Source organism: Cynocephalus volans, chromosome 12, assembly GCF_027409185.1.
Source record: "Cynocephalus volans isolate mCynVol1 chromosome 12, mCynVol1.pri, whole genome shotgun sequence".
NCBI classification, from domain to species: domain Eukaryota; kingdom Metazoa; phylum Chordata; class Mammalia; order Dermoptera; family Cynocephalidae; genus Cynocephalus; species Cynocephalus volans.
In genome coordinates this window covers 96,730,615-96,749,170 of record NC_084471.1, presented here as the reverse complement: position 1 = coordinate 96,749,170, position 18,556 = coordinate 96,730,615, and the positions used below count along the sequence as shown (strand labels likewise).

At 32.7% G+C, this 18,556-nt stretch overlaps 1 protein-coding gene across 4 annotated transcripts in view; it reads right to left on the bottom strand.

Moving 5' to 3' along the window:
- The window catches only part of EPS8 (EGFR pathway substrate 8, signaling adaptor), a 169,092-nt gene that overhangs the window by 41,951 nt on the left and 108,585 nt on the right, over window positions 1-18,556 (bottom strand). For 2 of the 4 annotated variants that reach the window (XM_063074686.1, XM_063074684.1), the window contains exons 2-9: window positions 16,134-16,213; window positions 14,554-14,630; window positions 7,884-7,934; window positions 6,368-6,435; window positions 5,200-5,361; window positions 4,922-5,071; window positions 2,204-2,286; window positions 1,511-1,647 (exon numbers count right to left, since the gene is read on the bottom strand). In XM_063074686.1, the coding sequence (XP_062930756.1) occupies window positions 1,511-1,647; window positions 2,204-2,286; window positions 4,922-5,071; window positions 5,200-5,361; window positions 6,368-6,435; window positions 7,884-7,934; window positions 14,554-14,630; window positions 16,134-16,192 (787 nt within the window). In that variant the 5' untranslated portion in view covers window positions 16,193-16,213. The remainder of the gene's footprint in view (window positions 1-1,510; window positions 1,648-2,203; window positions 2,287-4,921; window positions 5,072-5,199; window positions 5,362-6,367; window positions 6,436-7,883; window positions 7,935-14,553; window positions 14,631-16,133; window positions 16,214-18,556) is intronic. The other 2 variants (XM_063074687.1, XM_063074685.1) reach the window with 1 other exon arrangement.

Here is an 18,556-nt window from a genome sequence, read left to right as displayed (position 1 = left end):
CAAAAAGAAGAAGAAATCATAGTCTGATGAAACTTAATTAGAAGCTGTTAACTACTCTAAAATAATTAAAATTTATATATATGAAATTTATATATATAAAACAGCTGCTATTTTACACACAGTTAGCTGCTATCTTGGCTATAGTGTACTACAGAAAGCAGTAAGTTGAAGTTGGAACATAGTTATTAGGGACTCCAGATAGGTCCTCAAATATCATCTGAAGGGCAGAGTGACATGGGGAGATTTGGTATCTCTAGGATTTTGTCAGGTCTGAGAGAGTACTAGGAACCCCAGTGCCACTGCCACTATTCTATAGAGACTGCTTTTAGAAATCAAGGGTAGATACCTCAGGGATTAAAAAAAGAAACTGAGTCAGCCAGAGACTTCAAAGGGAACAGAAAGATACTCCTTTTAGGGGGGTTTTTTCCAATTAAAAATTGGCCAGGGTCCAGACAGCATCTCATGCGATAAGTGTTGTATTCCGTTTGGCCCAGCAGTAATTTACAAGTTCTGAAAACCTTATGTCACTGTAACTTCAACAGATGACATTGCAAAGAGTATTTTAGACATCTAATGAGAGCTCAGAAATCCCTGGAGATATATTCTCTCATTCTTGTAAATTACGTTAGGTTTAATATATGTTTTTATAAGTTTGTTGAGAATGTCTGTAAGCTTAAAATATCTCATCCTTCCTCCACTTCCTGAAAAATCATCTTGATCTCTCTAAAAAAATAAATAAATAAAATAAAAGAAATCCAGACTCCCCCCAGCCAAAACCGTAAAAACAAAAATACCGTAAGTACACAAAAAGTAGAAAACATTATAAACTCCTATTTAATCTTTTTAACACAACTCTTAAATATAAAGTGGATCAATATAAACTTATATAATTCCTGAAAATATAAAATTAAAATTATAAAATTAAGGCAAATAATAATCCTGTTACTTTATTTTCTGAAAAATGAATGCTTCAAAGATTTCTTTCATCTCTTTGGTAGCTAGACTTACATATAAACCTCTGAAAATACCTTTAAGAATGCAAGAAATCTAAATAAAATGGAAAACAACTCAGGAAAAAAAAAAATGAACTCAATTTGGCAAGATGAAAACAAGCACAAACTACGCTTACCATTCTGTGCCCGGTACTGTTATAGGCACTATTAGCTTCCAGATTCACAGCAACCCATGAATTATTATCCCCACTTTATAGATGAGGCTGAAGCACAGGGAGCTATTACCACCTTTTTGTTAGTCAAGTGAAACTTCCTCTCGGCACTAACAAAATAAAGACTCTAATGTTAACACCATATTTATTAAGTGGCTGGTCTTAACTCTCATAGACAACTACCTTAGTAGTATTCAAGGTCTAACTTTTCCTTTATCTAAGATTTAATCTTTAAAAACTAACATTAACTTCCAGCTTGGAAATCAGCATCAGAATTTGAAAGTAAGAACTATGTCACAACCCAAAGTTAAGCGTCCAAAAAGTATTAATTCTAGAAATACTCACAGTCCCCTTGGTCAGCTGCCCATGCAGACCAGGCTGCCACCCGACTTCTGACATCCACCTGGGTAACAGTCCCAGGGGGTACAGGGGCAGGGGCTCTTGGTGGAGGCGGTATTCCAGGATCTGCTTTGGAAATCATCCTAAAAAAGATGAAAACAAATTGGATTTTTACCATCCCTATTTCTATAACACAAAGTTCTTCAACCTCAAAAAAGAACTATGTCAAGAGGCAGTAAGGATTTCCTAACCATTCCATATCATGTATATTATAAATGCATATGAAATACAAAAATACAAAAAATTAAAGTTCAGCTGAAAACTAGGTTGAATTTGTCTCTGGGTCTCGTGTGATTTGGAAAGGCTGTAGACCGATTACGGTTCTCACGTCTAGTTTGTATTTCCCTAGGCTACCTTCTCTGAAAACCCACTCATCTTTCACGACTCTCTGTGACTTCCAACACAAGTAGGAGAAGAGGAGAAACCATGTCAGAGAAAGACCAGAAACACGGAGAAAAAAGAAGGGGCAAAACACATATTGACAAACATGGGCAAGCAAGTGAGTTGAGACTACAGGTTGTAATCTGTAAAATATAATAACATATCTACATCAAAAATGATTTTTCTAAACCTTTAGGGGGGTAAAAAAGACTTAAAAATAAATCAGTTCCACCCCTTAATTTCTTTTCATGTTTTTACCTCAGGGCTTCAGGCCGCCTCTTTTGTTTCCCTCCTTTGCTGTCACTGATCGCACTTTCAATATCTTCACTAATTAGGTTTGCCTGCAACGAGAGACAAGTTACCTGGAAGGTTATAGATTTTTCTGAGTCTTGATAAGCAGGTCAAAACAGAAAAAGGGATTATGTTCCTTGTCTGAATCAATAAGTATCTTGATGTAAAAAGAAAGTCTTCTTTTAAAAAAATCTGCTTTCAAAACATGACTCTTGCAGTTTTTTAACGATGAATGTTACGACAGGATTTAAAAGCTGAAGCAATTTATAGAGATTAGCTATTCCTGATTCCTTTAATTTTAGAAAAGCTATCCTTGAATAAAGGCAAAGATAAAAAGGATATGCATATGCTGAAAGAATAAGCTGGGCAGGTATACCCACCTACACACAGAGTGGAGTTCCTTCCCTGTTTTAGCCTCGAGAGCCACTGGACACTCATTAACCCACCAGAACAAGTCAGTGAGTCCCAGCAGAGGCCCTCTTTGTTTAAGGCAAAACCATCATACGCATGGGATGAATAGCAACACTAGGTTGTATACTTTTTGATAATCACTTTATTTTGTCATTTCAGGAAAAAATTAATTTTCTGCAAATATTGAGCTTTTCCAATACTTTTCCAACAAGAACTTCTGATTAGGTTTTCTTGGGAATCAGTGCAAGATTTGCAGCTAAGAAGTTTATTATGTTCGGTTATAAAGTTTATTTATAGCCAGTGATTATTACTGTACTTTAGATTGTAGCTGAGATGTATTCATCTTCTATTTTTGTGCCTGCTAGTTCTCTGTAATTATGTATGTTTTTCTCAAGGACGCATATGGTATATTCTTTTACAGTACGTACTGATAATCAAAATTTTAGGGCTGAAAGGACACTTAAAAGTCACCTAATCTGTTCTCCTTCTCTTCTAATTAATGAAACCGAGGAATACTGGTATAAAATGGCCAGCCAAGGTCATACTGCTAGTTAAATGAGAATACTGCATCTCAGTTCAGTGTTACTTCCATAAGAACATCCTAGTTTCAATAGGACATTATAAACATCACGTCAAAGGCTGTTATATGGTATATTAAAACTGAAGATGCCTAGGAACCCTGAACTTCTTACAGGAGAGTCATTGTATTTCTAAGAAGAATATTACTACAAAGGTGAGCAGGAGCATTGTGGGAAGTCCCATAATAAAGAAACTTTAAAACTCAAACACAATACTGCAAGATGAACCATAAAAAAGAAGATGCATTGTATCTCATTGTATTTATATTTTTAATCATCCAAGGGAAAAAAGTATCTCTTATGTGGAATATACCACCAACAAGTAAACATGTGTAGCTGCTTAGTGGTACATGAGCTTTTAGTTAGGACAAACATATTCAGTAAACCCATTTTGAACTCATCACTATTTCCACCCCATATCAAATAAAGCAATCACTTTATTCTCAGAACCGAAATCCAGAAACTGTACTTAGCATGAATAACTTTTAGCTCCCAGGGGAACTTTTGGAGCACAGATATAAACACCAAATTTGAAATGTCTTTTAACTTAGTCTTGTATTTTAAAAATGTTTGAATTAAATTTTACTATATTGTCTGAGCAAAATATTCACATAACATTTATTGGTTTAACACATCTAACCTTATGAAATTCTTAATATATGAGGGTACTTCAAAACGACCATGGAAACATTTATATTACCTTTTAATTCTATTTTTTCCTGAACTTTTTGAAATACCCTATTTTATGACTTTAAAGGCACTATATAAAAATCTGATGAACATCACATATACAAATTACCTATATGCCATAGCTCTTTTCAAATAAGATTTTTAGAATGTCAACTATACCATAAATTAAAATTAGAAGAAAATTATAAAATATATGGTTGACAATCAATCTCAGATTATTCATCAAATTTTAATGTCAAAGAAATACAGAAAAGATCAAATGACTTTTTATGCCAATCTCCCAGAATTTCTTTATAAAAGTTACGTGTACATTTTATAATATATAATCAAAATTATAAATCATTGCTTTGGCAAAGTATCAAGCAACACAAAATGATTTCCCTTTTAGAAAAATCAACTCGTGAAATAAAGACATTCAAGGTTGAAGATAACTTCTAAGGTTCAATAAAGCATCGTAAATTATAATCATTTGAAAATTACAGTGTACTTTGAAATAGAAATTTTCAGGATATAGCCTGTTATTACTGGTATCTATGCTCCACATTTTTCACATATCACTTGTGGATTATAAATCCTAAACAATTACTCGAGTCACATAATTAAATGGTGAAATTTAAGTCAATATCGTGGGAAATGTCTAAGCATCTCATTGCAACAATCCACACTATGTGATTAGTGCAGAATAAAACTAGATAGCATGATTATTTGCTGCCCATGAAGCATGATTTTTGAAGAAACAATTTTTAATTATATCTAACGCACTTGATGAGAATTTAATATATTATCTGCACTTTAAAAAAAAATAAACAGAATGCATCTAATTTTTCAATATCACTCTCATTTCCTCTTTTTTACTTGGCATGGAAACCTTAAAGAAGATACTAATGTATTTGTTTTCCTAACAAAATTCTCAGAAACTAAAAATCTAGTACCTAATAGCCATATGATCAAAATAGCTTCCAGGACATCTGTTTAAAGAGTAAAAATAAGTTCACCATTCTTTTACCTTAATCTCATCACACTGGAAAAGATGAAGATCTGGCTTGTTCTGGGTTGGCTCTTTGCACACCAGGGCAAGAATTGAATCATAGTTGCATGAATGCATCACAGCTTGGCAGTGCTGGATTGTGTTTAAAGGAAAATTCTCCAGTTCATTCTATAAACAAAGCAAACATTTTATTTTGTCAAATTTCCACCCATTTTCAAACAATCTAACCTGATTGTAAAGATTAATATTTGTGGAGCTTTCTTGAAAATAAAATAGTATAAATTTTACAAACTTGCCTTTGATTCTAAATCAATCAGGCTCACAGCTTTGTCATCCACTTGAAGAATCATATCTTGAGTCCACACTTTGCCCTTGGCATCAAGCAATTTCAGCTTCCTTATTCCATCATCAACAGTTATCATAGCATCTTTCCGATCCAGGACAAAGGTAGTCAAGTGCTTATTATTGGCACAAAGAAAAAATATTTGTAACACAAATAACCTCTTGGTACACATTTTCCAAAAGAAAGTAGAATTACCTAATTGAAGTCAGCAAGCAGAGAAATGAGAGACAAACACAAACGACTCCAGAACTTCATGATTACCTTATTGAGAAAAAGTCAAGCAAGTTCTTGCTGAATAAAGAAAATCATGTCATGACTCATGAGATATTTAAAACTGTTTTATACTGAGCCATGTTGAACTACATAAACATGACATCAGAACAAATTCTTGACAGCTTAAATAACATTTTCTTTAAAATAAACTTTCCCCCATTTTATTCTATTATGACTATTTAAAGGTTGAACAGGCAATCGATACGGCAGTTTCAAAACTATGGACAGTAATCCTTTGAAGTAGCAACAGCAATTCTAGCCTGTAACAACTGTCAAACTTTTCACTCTATTGAAACAGCTTGTTGAAATTTAATTAAGCATGGTTGAGATAGGTAGAAAACTAAAAATAACAGCAATTTAAAAATGACTTCCCTACATAAATATTTTCTATTATAAGCAGAGGTCACCTAGATTCCAATTAAGAACATATATCTTAAAAGATAACAATAGAGCAAAAACTAAAAAAAGAAACCATTGTGTAAATTGAACTAGTAATGACTTTAGATTAAACTAAAAATAAAACTAAACCACTCACTGATACTGTCAAAGACTTAATTTCAAGAAGATTCTATAGTACAAAATAGAAACCTTTGTCCTGTTATAATAGAAATAAGGCTGGCAATGATAAATGAGTAATGGTTATGATTTTAATTTATTCTCTATGAAAACAGACCTCACACTAATAAGATACTTTTATATCTAACACCTCAGTTTTACAAAAATGTAAAAGGTCAACACAACTTAAAATACATGATAAGAATAAAATAAAACATAATTCTAATTTTACTGCCAATTTTTAAGTCCTTCAAGGGTCATTCTAAATATTAGCAAACACCAAAGCATCTTACTTCAACACGGTACTGGGATACATCTGACACACTGCTAATACTGTCCCGTGCATAATTCTTCCTTTGTTCTGAAAGAGAAATTTTAAAAGATTTTTATTTACCCACTAAGAGGCTGAAGTTCATACATAAGAGTCATGTGAAAATCTCTAAAACTAGTATATGTCACATATAAATACAGTAGTTTGACAAGTCACTATTGCGTAGTGTATCTAAAAACACTCATTATTCACTGTAAATCTAAAAGCCACAAGAAAGCCTAAGTGATAAGCAAGAACAATTTGACCCAATATAAACTTTCAGAATTCCAAAGGTTAACAAGATTATAAATGTTCTATGAAAAAAAAAGCTATTTCATCTAAAGGTTTTATTAATCACGGACATACTTTTGGCAAAAAGATAAAAACTGGCTTGTAAACTTAATGTGTTAATACACTGAGGTCAAAATACAATTGCAAATATTGTCATAGATACTGTATTATATGAGTTAGACTACATTATTAAAATAACAGGCACTACAAGGAGCACCTTTCACAACATCCAAACTATGAACAGTGTTAGAGCAGATTCAAAACATGATTCAATTTTATTGACTGCCATTAAACATTAACTATCTTCACACATCAGTAAACCACACATGTAATATTCAGAGTTGTAGATATAAGCTGTTAGGAAAAATGAGAAAGTCAGGTAGAAAGTTACTGCACTAAATTATGTAAAAAGTAAAAACAAACAAACAAACAAACAAAAAAACCTTTAATCGTCTTTTCTGAAATGCTGCAAAACCAAAAAATAACATTAAAACAGAAAACATGAGTTGGCAATATCTGGTATTTGTTACTTTCTAATCAAGCAATCTGCTTACTTGCAAATTCAGAGCTTCCCCATTTCTTTTAAAGCAGAATGCTGTTAGGAAAAGGAACTCTGAGAGGAAACCAGAAAATTTTTTATTCTAGTTTGTCTCTGTCAGTAAGTAGGAAACTAAATTTGGGCGAGACAATGATCTGGGCTTCAGCATTCTTACTGTAAAATAAAAGAGTTAAACAAGATCAAACCTAAAGACTCTTATGACATTAAAATCCTGAAATGTATATATATATATATATATATATATATATACACACACACATCTCAGCTTTCCTAAAACCAATTTTTTCCAAATATAAATGTTTCTTTCAGTTAACACAGAAACTCAGATATTCCTACCACAGCAGAACTTGAAAAGTTCTGCCTAACATAAAAGTAAAGCAAAAAGTAAAGTACAAAAATATAAAGTATACATGCAGACTCAGAATGTTAACACAGAATATTTTAAAAACTTCAATACATTTTTGTTCCACAACACGTATGAAAAGTAATAAACTTTTCATTTATATTACCTGAAAATTTTAGATGAAAATCTCCATATTCCTTACATCACTGTCATTGTGATATTATTCTAATATATTCTATTTTTGGTTTTGCAGCATTAAAATTACTTAATAAAAAGAGACACACTACAAAATTCAGGCTCTGCTACCTTTCTTTTTTTGTTTGGATGACGACCTGAAGAAGTATGATCCATCCGGTCCTACCAAAATAATGTGATCAAAAAGAAACATCTGGTTTCACCTCAAATTTTATATCTGGTTTCACCTCAAATTTTCTGTCGCAATATAACAAAACATATTGACTGTATTCTACATATTTTAAAAAGTGAACAACCATAATTTTTCTGATTATTAGCTGAGGATTAATCAATGTGAGATATTAACACATAAATAATTGTTCTTGAGAAAAACCTTTACGACTTTTGAAATACAACATATAACACAGGGATATATCTGGAAAACAGCACTTGGAGAAATAATGTCTATTTCAGAATCACTGGTTCATCATATTCTACCACGACTCTCCATGACAGGTTCAGAATATGAGGGTAGTTCCGCTTCCTTTGATCTCACCTGAAGAGATCCGAAGAAATGGCAGTGGTTGCCACAGCATCCAGTCTTGACCTGGTAGCTCCAGGATATTCAAATGATTGACTGAATCTTTCAGATAAGTGATTGGCAAACACAGCTGACGTTCCAAAAAACTGTACCTCATTATAAAGTTGTAATAATTTATCCTCCCAGATTTCCTAACACATAATTTCTTAAGAAACATATTTTACAGGAACAGAAAAAGACTATCTGATAACATTTATAAGTATGATGTTAACTGATCACTCTGACTGCCTAGAAGATATGGCATCATTTCTAGTATTTCAAATTAAGAATCCATTTTAGGAATTCTTAAGCTTCTTTCTTTCCCATGCCTCCATTGTTCTCTCCCATGATAAACTAAGATGTCTGTTACAAGAAATTACCTTCCTAAAAATGTATAAATACTACAAAATGGATTTACAAATAAACTGGTAGTTGCAGTGATTTTAAGTCAAAGAATAAGTAAAGGTTAGTATTAACATTTTAATTGGCAATTTTGAAAGATAGTTCCTAAAAGGCAATTTTAGTACATTTCTTTTTTATGAGAACCATATGTATTCACAAGAATAAGTGTAAATAGTAATTATGCTACTAAGCCGAAAATCTCACCAATGCCTTAAAACAGTGTAAAAACCCTAAATAAAGTCTCTCAACACTACCCAGACAAAGACTCTAATGAAGTTCACCACTTTCTCTAACAATGGTTCACATCCTTGGCTGCATATTAAAATGAGCTTCCAATAACACTGTGGAGGGCCCACCCCTCAGAGATTCTAATGTAATTGGTCTAGGGTACAGCTTAGACACTGGGATCCGTAAAATCTCCTCAGGTGATTCTAATATGCAGCCAAGGTTGAAAATCACTTCTCCAAAATCTGTATAAATGCCAGCTCATCTACTATACGCTAGCTGTTTAAGCAGAAAATTTCCCTTTCCAAATTAAGAGTGTGAATCATGATCAAATAGTATATTAAATAATAAATAAATGAATAAATCTGGCAATAGAGTTTTGGATTTCTAATATTTTAAGGTGCTCAACTCCCAATATAAGAATAAGTGAGTGTCTTCCCCCTTCCCTCTCTTTCTCTCTCAGAATCAATTAGAACTAGGAACAAACTTTATTTGCATAGTACCACTGGTTGTGTTTCACTATTTTTCCTATTAGCTTTTATCCCACGGACCAGAATATACAAACCCAAACACACTGAATAAAATGAAACAATGATGAAAATTCTTCTCATAACATTTTGGCATTATTGAATTGATATGCTGTTGCAAAAACTGATATTCAACTTCTAGATCAGAAATTTTAAATTTAGGTTTCATTTAACTCTTCAATTAGTACAACAGCAATTATAACAAATTTTCAGGTCTCCGTATTCACACTTAATTCCCTTTTATCTGTATTGCTGTTTATGCATAATATAACATCTGAGTCAACTAATATTCAGAATTTTTTTATTTTTTCTTTCTCTAAAAACAAAATGTTGCTTAGAAAGTAAGGATTTGACCATTAAAAAGAAAAAAAGTAACATTAAAAAAAAGCAGCTGCTGCATATTTTTTTCTCTAAATAAAACAAAGAGCTACAGCTCATATTACTTTATACCTACAAAAACTTTCAACTACAGTAAAGGAGGATTCCTTTCTCACTAATCTAGTATGTAGGTGTATAATTTCCACAGAGGAGAGGTGCTTACTGGGAACCAGCAAAGAGCACTGAGTGATAATTACAAAGCTGTCTATCAGGCAACTAACTGTTTGACAAACCAATATTTCATAAAAGATCCCATTTTAAAAAACAAACAGGGTAATTTTTTAAAAACTACATTATTTAAGAATTAATTTTACTGGCCTGTTGAACAAATCAACAAAATGGCTTATCCCATGAACAGAAAAGGAGCTTTAAATTTTTCAGTTAAGTTGGGAAAATTGCCAAACTTTTTGAGTCACCTGCTCTGGCACACATTATCAAGATGAATTTTGGCTCTAACACTTCCCAATTTCTTGATACAATGCAATCGTGAGCAACTTACTTTTTAAAAAATTTACTTATTTATTTTAATTGACACGTAACAATTGTACATATTTATGGGGTACAGAGTTATATTTCAATACATGTATACAATGTGTAATGATCAAATCAGGATAATTAGCATATCCATCATTGCAAAAATTTATCCCGTTTTCTTAAGAATTTCAAAATAACATTTTGTTCTGAAGAAAAAATGATTTAAATATCTCCTCTAAGTAAAATACACACTGTAAATAATGAGGATGAGGAAAAGAGAAATGGATTTTAATTCTTAAGTGCCACTTGAATGTGTAAGAAATTGCTTGGGCTTTAATTATGACAATTAAACTGAGAGACTAGCTCCAAAGATCAGGAGATAGGTCAGGGAAAAACAGAAAGAGAGAAAGAAAGATAGGTATAAAAAAATATGTGGAGTGGATATCTGTTAAGAACAGAGGTATATTCAGGAGAACATGAGAAAGTTGGTCAAGTGCTATGTAGAAACATAGGAAGGTTTACAGCAAACTCAATTATACAGAAATTGTGTTTATAGCTTACTTGTACTCAATTCTTACCAGTTCCTGAGAAGAAAAAGAAAATCAAATAAACTTTCCTAATTGCTAACATCACAGAACAGTTCAAACTTAAGGCAAAATGAGACTTCAAAGAGTTCCTATCATATTCATCCAATATTATTTGGCCTCTCAATAATATAAATCTCAAAGTTACTGTAAATGTTGGTAATGACAACAAAGTATTATTAATTGGTAATTCTGCAAGACTTTAGTTTTTCTGGAGAAAAGATGACTTTAAGCAGCTGATTATAGTAAATGGTCAATAGTCCAAATTCAGCAACATCTGATTTAAAGTGAAGTTACTTTCCCAGGAAGTTCAGCTATTCAGAACATAGCAGAAAACTCATACTTAAAATAAGTCCTCAGAGTGGCCTTTAGAGATATTGCAATGTCTATACTTTAAAATTTGCATATCTTAACATACAGACTCTATTGGGAAAGACTCTCAATCCCCCACTCAGAACCTATTTACTAACAAGATTTTCAATCTAGTCTCCCAGAACACAGACATCAGAAGCAATGCTAGAAGCAGGCATGATAACAACAGTGAAAAGTGCCAGGCCACAAGGAAAAGGCAGCTCCAAATATGCAAAATGAAAAAGATTCTGAATGATTTGGTGTAAAGATAAGGAATGCAACCTCTGAGAACATCACAGAACAAAAGTTAGTTTGCGTCAATGACCCTCTGAGTCACCAACAAGAATTACGAGTGCCACGCCCTGAGGAAAGGGAAGATTTAATACATTTTACAATATTTCACTTAAAAACAACTTTAAATTTAAATTTTCCTGCTTAAAGACTTTGACAAACTGGCTACCAGGGAAAAAAATAAATAAATCTTCCAATTCCCTAATAACAGTAGCCAAATGAAATGTTACCATCATGAGAAAAATGGAAAAGCAAGTGTTACATTGTCAGGGATGTTAGTGATGCAGAGCCTTTCATATGCTGGCTTAGAAATTTCTTGTATAATAATGAAGAAATGACAAAATAGAGTTATTAAAACTATATCATACTTTAACAGTTTTCCTTGAAAAATTAACACACATCCAAAAAAGCAGATTTAGTGTCATATAAAAGTGTAGCTCACAATACATCTTATGGGGTTTATTTTTTAAATCTTTCTAGAGTTCTATAGGGAGTGATATCTGCAGTATAAACTTAAAGTTCTTTACATACTCTGTTTTACCTATACACTGTTCATTTTCATCACACAACACAAAATTAATTGTCATATTTTCTTATAATCAGGTTTTTTTTAAAGTTATGTGACTTTAGCAAATCATCTTACCTTAAAAGGGGACCTCAGCTTATTTTATATGTAAAGGTGGGGGCGTGCAAAAAATTTACTGTTTAAAAGCTAGAGATTTTCAATCCTTGGATCTAAGAGTTTATGACACAAAATAAACATTAAAATTTGTAGGTGAGTTTTATTTTTCACCCTTATTCCTTCCTTACCTCTTTGAAAATAGACTTTTGCATCTGTGGTATTTGTGAGAAGATTAATACTCTTCTCCTTAACCAAAGTCTTGGGGCTATTATTAGATGTCTAATTTACCTATCTTACTTAAATCTCTAATTCATCTATTTTCAACATACTCTTCAAATTCATCCTGAGTATTGCTACCAGATTGACCCAAGAGAAATTTGACCTATCACCCCTAATTAAAATACATCAGAGGCTACTCATTACTTGTAAACAATGTTCAAATTCCTTAGTATGATTATTCCTAATGTGGCCCACCGTCACTTTTCAATCCCAATGTACCACCTTACACTCTCTAGTTAGCACCAAACTGCTTGCAGTTCATTTATTCATTATATTCATTTTATAAATATTTACTGAGCATAAATTATACATTAGCCACTGTGTTAATAAGCATAGGGAATCCTGAAGTGAGCAAGACAAATATAGGCCACCTTCCCACAACTGATAGTCTAGCTTAAAAAGGTTTCATACTGCTGTTTACAGTGCCCTCCTGCTCCCAAATACCTGGCGAATACAACTGACCTCTCAGTTCAAGGCTCCACTCCTCTATGAAATCCCTTCTAACCATCCCCATTGTACCTGATACACATTGCCATCCAAGCACACTTAGCCCTTTATTATAACAATGTATTTACTAGTCTATCTGATCAAAACGGTACACATGCAATGACCATTGCTTGTTCATCTTTGAAATGAATGAAAGGACATGGAAATAGAGACTATGAAGATCACATTCTAGCACACTGATGCATTTAATAAATATCTGTCTAGAAATGAAAGATTAAAGGAATTAATTACTTTATTCTTACAAAAAAAAATTTCCTTCTTCAGTTATCTCCAAGTTACACTCTACATACTTTAAGTCCTTTAAAGTCAAAATCATATATTATTGATCCTGCTCTGAGCACATATTAATTACAAAATAAGTTTACTGAGCACATTCTCTAGATCTATAATTCACATCTACTGGGGCATGGTAAGATTCTTAATATAATACTCAGAAAATTGAAATCAACACTAATCACATTAACAGGGCCTTTAAAAAATAATCCACGTATGGTATTAAATTAACTTCATGAATGTATGATTTGAGTCATAAAGCCAATTCACTAATAATATAGGAATACAAAACCTTAGAATTATTCATGCCTATCCCCACCAAGAAGTTGTAGATCCAGACAACGTAGAAGGAAAAGAATTCCACAATTTAGAAAATGTTGTTGGATCCTATAGTATATAGTAACAATAATAACTTCAACAACAATAATAGAAAATATACACAGTGTTTAATGTTTGCTAAGCAACATTCTAAGCATTTTACATGTACTAATTCATTTAATTCTCACATCAAACCTATGAGATATCTCCACTATACAGATAAGCAAAATGAGGTACAATGAAGTAATTCACCCAAGATCACTCAGCTAATAAATGACAGAAAGGGATTTGAACCTATACGTCTGTCTGGTTCCAGAGTCTTTGCTATTAACCACAATATTATTCTTATTCTTTATTGTTATACAATGATAAAAGGCCGTGTAGACCTCGTGCTAACAAATGCCTTCCTAAAGACAGGTGGTATATTTTAGGAATCTTCAACTTCTTTTTTAGCAATGACTTCCATTTTATACTTGAAGTATAAAAAATATTATGTATGTGTGAGACAATCTAGAGAAGGCATCGAAAGCTAGAGAAGGATCAGGGAGAAAGCTTGATTGTATTGTAATGCAGAAAGAAATTATATGAGGGCTGCTAGTCATACTGTAATACGGTAATACCCCAAACGTTTAAGAGCTATAAGGAAAAGGCTATGTCATCTGTCAACCCACAATCAATTGGATGAATCATGAAGATCAAAAAACACATTACAAATAATAAATGGGAAAATCCACCTAAGGCACTGGCAACCATGCAATATTGACTTTCAAAAGCACTGCAATACATTTTATCTGTAGTTTTCAATTGTATGACAGCAAGCAGAATTCAGAGCTTTTGTAAAAACTCTTCTTTATAATAATCCTTATCTAGCTATCACCACTTCATTCCAAAGAGTATAAACAGGTTGTGGGTTCAGACTATGACTTTGAAAATATAATCTGTAAAAAGTGGTTAGAAACAGAGTAATACACCATCAAATCAACAAACATACCATAAAGGGCCTTTGCACTTGTTTTCGAACTGTGTTCTCTGTCCACCTGGGAAAACATGGGTGATGACCCATAGCCACTGTAATAAAAAATGGTCATTGTGTTAAGTTAAAGTTCAAAGTAAGTAATAAAAATTCAGAACTAGAAAATAAAAATTCCAATGCACTATAATCATCTATGTTTTGAAAAAACATTCAGTTTATACTGAGTTTGTCAAAATGAACCAAATCCTGTTCTGGTGAGTGGTGAAGAAATAGAATATAAGAGTTAGTGCAAATCAGGACCTCCTCTAAAACACCAAGTCAGAACTATAGCCAGGAAGATTCACCAAGCCTGAAACTATCTCAGAAGAGTTCAAATTAGCCATACTGAATCAAGTTCTGCATAGTAATTTAGTTATAACAAGTTCCCAATGTTTAAGCTATAATGGAATAGACACTATTTTCACAAATACTTAAAATATAGTTAACCTAAATAATACCTGATCATTAAATTTAACCTGCTTTACCCTATATCTAGCCTCTTGTTACCAACATGTTATGTGAAGCAAACACTGATTTATTTGAATTTTACTCATTTATTCAGTAAACATATATTAAGTCCTAAAACCTAGAATAAGGAATATGGGAGGGAGAGACAGGATACTGTCAATAGGACAAGTAAGTAAAATAGTTACAAAAGAATGTATATCTAGGTAAAACCAACAGACATAACTCAAAAGATCAAAGAAGGATTGATTTTTTATTAAGATGTCCAAGAAGACTTTACCACCAAGTTGACACTTAAACAGAATCTTAAAAAAAAAAAAAAGAAACTCAATAGACAGTTGGAGAATCAAGTGAGAAAAAGTATGTGAAACTGATTCAAGAAATAGCATGGTGTCTAAAGGAAAGTTCATATAATGTGATGTACCCAGAATAGTTGGGTACCTAGAGAAGTAGAGGCAGATCGAGGGCTTTCTACATCATTCTTAAGAATTAAATTTGTATTCTCTAGATATAGTTAATACTACCTGTTCTGAAAAACAATGAGTGAAATATACACCACAATGGCCAATATCAAAAAATAATATTAACCAGAACATATAACACAATGGCCACTTAAGTCAGGGTTGTGATTTCAAGTTACACCTGGAGCCACTGGGATTGTTTGTCTGATCTTTTTTCATTTTATACAATGGTAAATATCTCAATAACCTAAACTAAATGATTTTTGAACCTCCTCAAATACCAATATTTTGCAAATAACAATAACAGAATGCTCCAGAGAAACTCAAAGCTCTGAAGTAGGGTATACTCATATATTTAACTATAAAAGCAATAGTATGTAAAAACATCATAATGAAAAATCTTCCAACCATAAGATCACTATCACTCTGAGGCTGATGTTTACTTAATCATCTCATTCTTACCAGACCCAGTAAACTTTTAATGATAACATGTGTTAGTAATACAAAGATATTACATATTAATGAGGATGAACTACATGAAGAAATGAAAGTTATCATTTCATTAAAACTATAAAACAAAACCATGAAATCAAATCTCAAAAAAACACATTAAATATAAACCTTTCAACTTACTTCATTTGAGATGGGTACATTCCAAAACCACCGGGATGATTAGAAATATGACCATTCATTGTGGCTCTCACGCTTATGTTCTAAAAGAAGAAAGGCACAAAGATTAAAGGCAATAGAAGGGTCATGACACCTCTTTCCAAGTTATTCATTCAACAAATGTGTTACTGCTAGGAGTGATGCTAGAAACACAAAAACAAATATCTCCACCCTTAAAGAGCTCAGGCTCCAGAAGTACAGATCGACATTCAAACAAAGATCCAATTGTCATTTAACATTAATACACTAAAATTGTAAGCAAATTTACGTGAGTAAAAGAAAAACTGAAAATATAGTTCTGAGTCCTCTAAGAATATAGGCATAATTCTATATTCTGCCCAAACTCATAATCACTTGTCAACGTTTTGAGATGCTACTTTGTTTATTGTTTCATTATAAAAGTAATGTAGACTCATTTAATTAAAAACTTGAGAAATATATAAAAGTACAAAAGGGAAAAAAATCATCCAGCACCCCATCATCTAAAGATAACCATTGTCTGACAGTGCTATCAATTACCTTTCAGTCTTTTTTCCTGCATGTAGTTTTCTTTCTTCCCTTCCTTCCTTCAAAGCACATTTGACAACATCCTGTATACACGTGCTTGGATACATCTTTTTTCAATAGCGTTCATTTACACATTTCTTTTACTTTTTATAATGAAATAATTTTAAAAATCAACCCTGGATATTTAATTTCAGAAACTATTTTTTAATCTATTTTACAAGTTGAACAAATTTCTTTCAAGCAAGATGAGTAAGAATAACTTCCTTATTGCCAAATGGAATGGCCTGTTCTTTCCCTCTTCTAGACAATACTGCTGCACCTGATTTATGAGTATTTCTATTAACTCCTGGATATTTGGTCCTCTTGGGTTGCATGCTAACTTGTTCTGGATCTTGTCTTATTTTTTCGACTTCTGACTTTTCATATACATTATATTATTATGTACTCCCAACAACTGAGAGTTAGGCAGGACATACCCCAGCTTTATTATAAGACAAGGGCAAAGGGGGTGGACTTATTAACAACTGTCAAGTGACTGTTATTTGCCAGGTACTATGACAGATACTGGGACTACCAAGATAAACAAAACAGACATGGTGCCAGCTAAGGGCCAATAGTATAGTGGAGGAAAATAGACAGTTAATAAATATATATATAATTATAAACTGCAGTTACTATTATAAAGGGAAAATTCAGAGTGATATGGGGCATATAATAAGGGAACTTAATTCAGATCGGGAAGGTATAGAAAGCCTACGTAAAGAAATGATATTTGAGACTTGGTAACTTCAAGTTAATTCTTCAGGTCTCAGTGCAATCACAATGTCCTCAAGAAAGCTTTTACTGACCTTCCTGAACAGATAAAATCCCACTATCAGATACTCTCCACACCATAAACAATTTTTCAAAGTACTTAACCACCACCACCATTTCTTATCTATTTAATGAATTCCTTACTCTTCACTAGACTATTATCTACAAAAAGGCAGGGAGTTTTGTTGGATGACTATTGTTCCTCAAGCAATAAGAAGGGTACCAGGCACAGAACAGGTGTTTGTTTAAAATTTATTCAAAAAAAGAAGAAAGAGAAGCCCATGTACCACTCTTCAAAGAGTTTGTTGTATTCTTAAGGAGACAATTAATTCATATGAAACAAACAGTAAGTCCCAATGTATGTGGCTCTACTTTAAATCCACTAGAGGTTCAGAGAAGGGAAAGATTGCCGTAACTGTTTTGGAAGAGCTGGGACTGAATCTAGTTCATAAAGAATGATTAGGATTTGTAAAGGTCCTCAAAACACTCAGGTTTAATTCAAGCTTTCCTGATGGTGTTTGCTCATATTTATCCACTGCTTAAAAGCAAATTTCTAAATTAATCAGCAAATATTGCCCACTATCCTAGATAAGTACTGCACTTAGGAAATTACATTTATGCTAGGTTGTTGTATTCTGTTTTTTGTTTGTTTTCCTTCTTCAAGGTGCACTTAGAATAATCAGTAGTATGCTGATAAACCAATTCTTGGGTCAGAGCTGAGGGTGAGGGCTGATCTGTAATGCCTACTGGTTTCCATGATATAAGTATTCCCACAATGGCCCATTTCAAGTTATGGGAGGTTTAATGGCAGTTTATAAAATTCCTAAATATTTCACATTTGGCTCTTGCAAGCCTAAAGATTCCAACCACAGCACATCATTGCTACATTCTAGAATTTGGGGCAGGACAGAGGCCTGGAATAGCACTATAGATCTAGAGCTAATGGGGTTAGGACACAGGAATTCACAGATGCCCAGAATTCTAACACCATCTTTGGCACTAATTGGCCTAGGCAAGTCAATTAATCCTCTGTTTCAATTTCTTCATCAGTAAAATAGAGATAATTC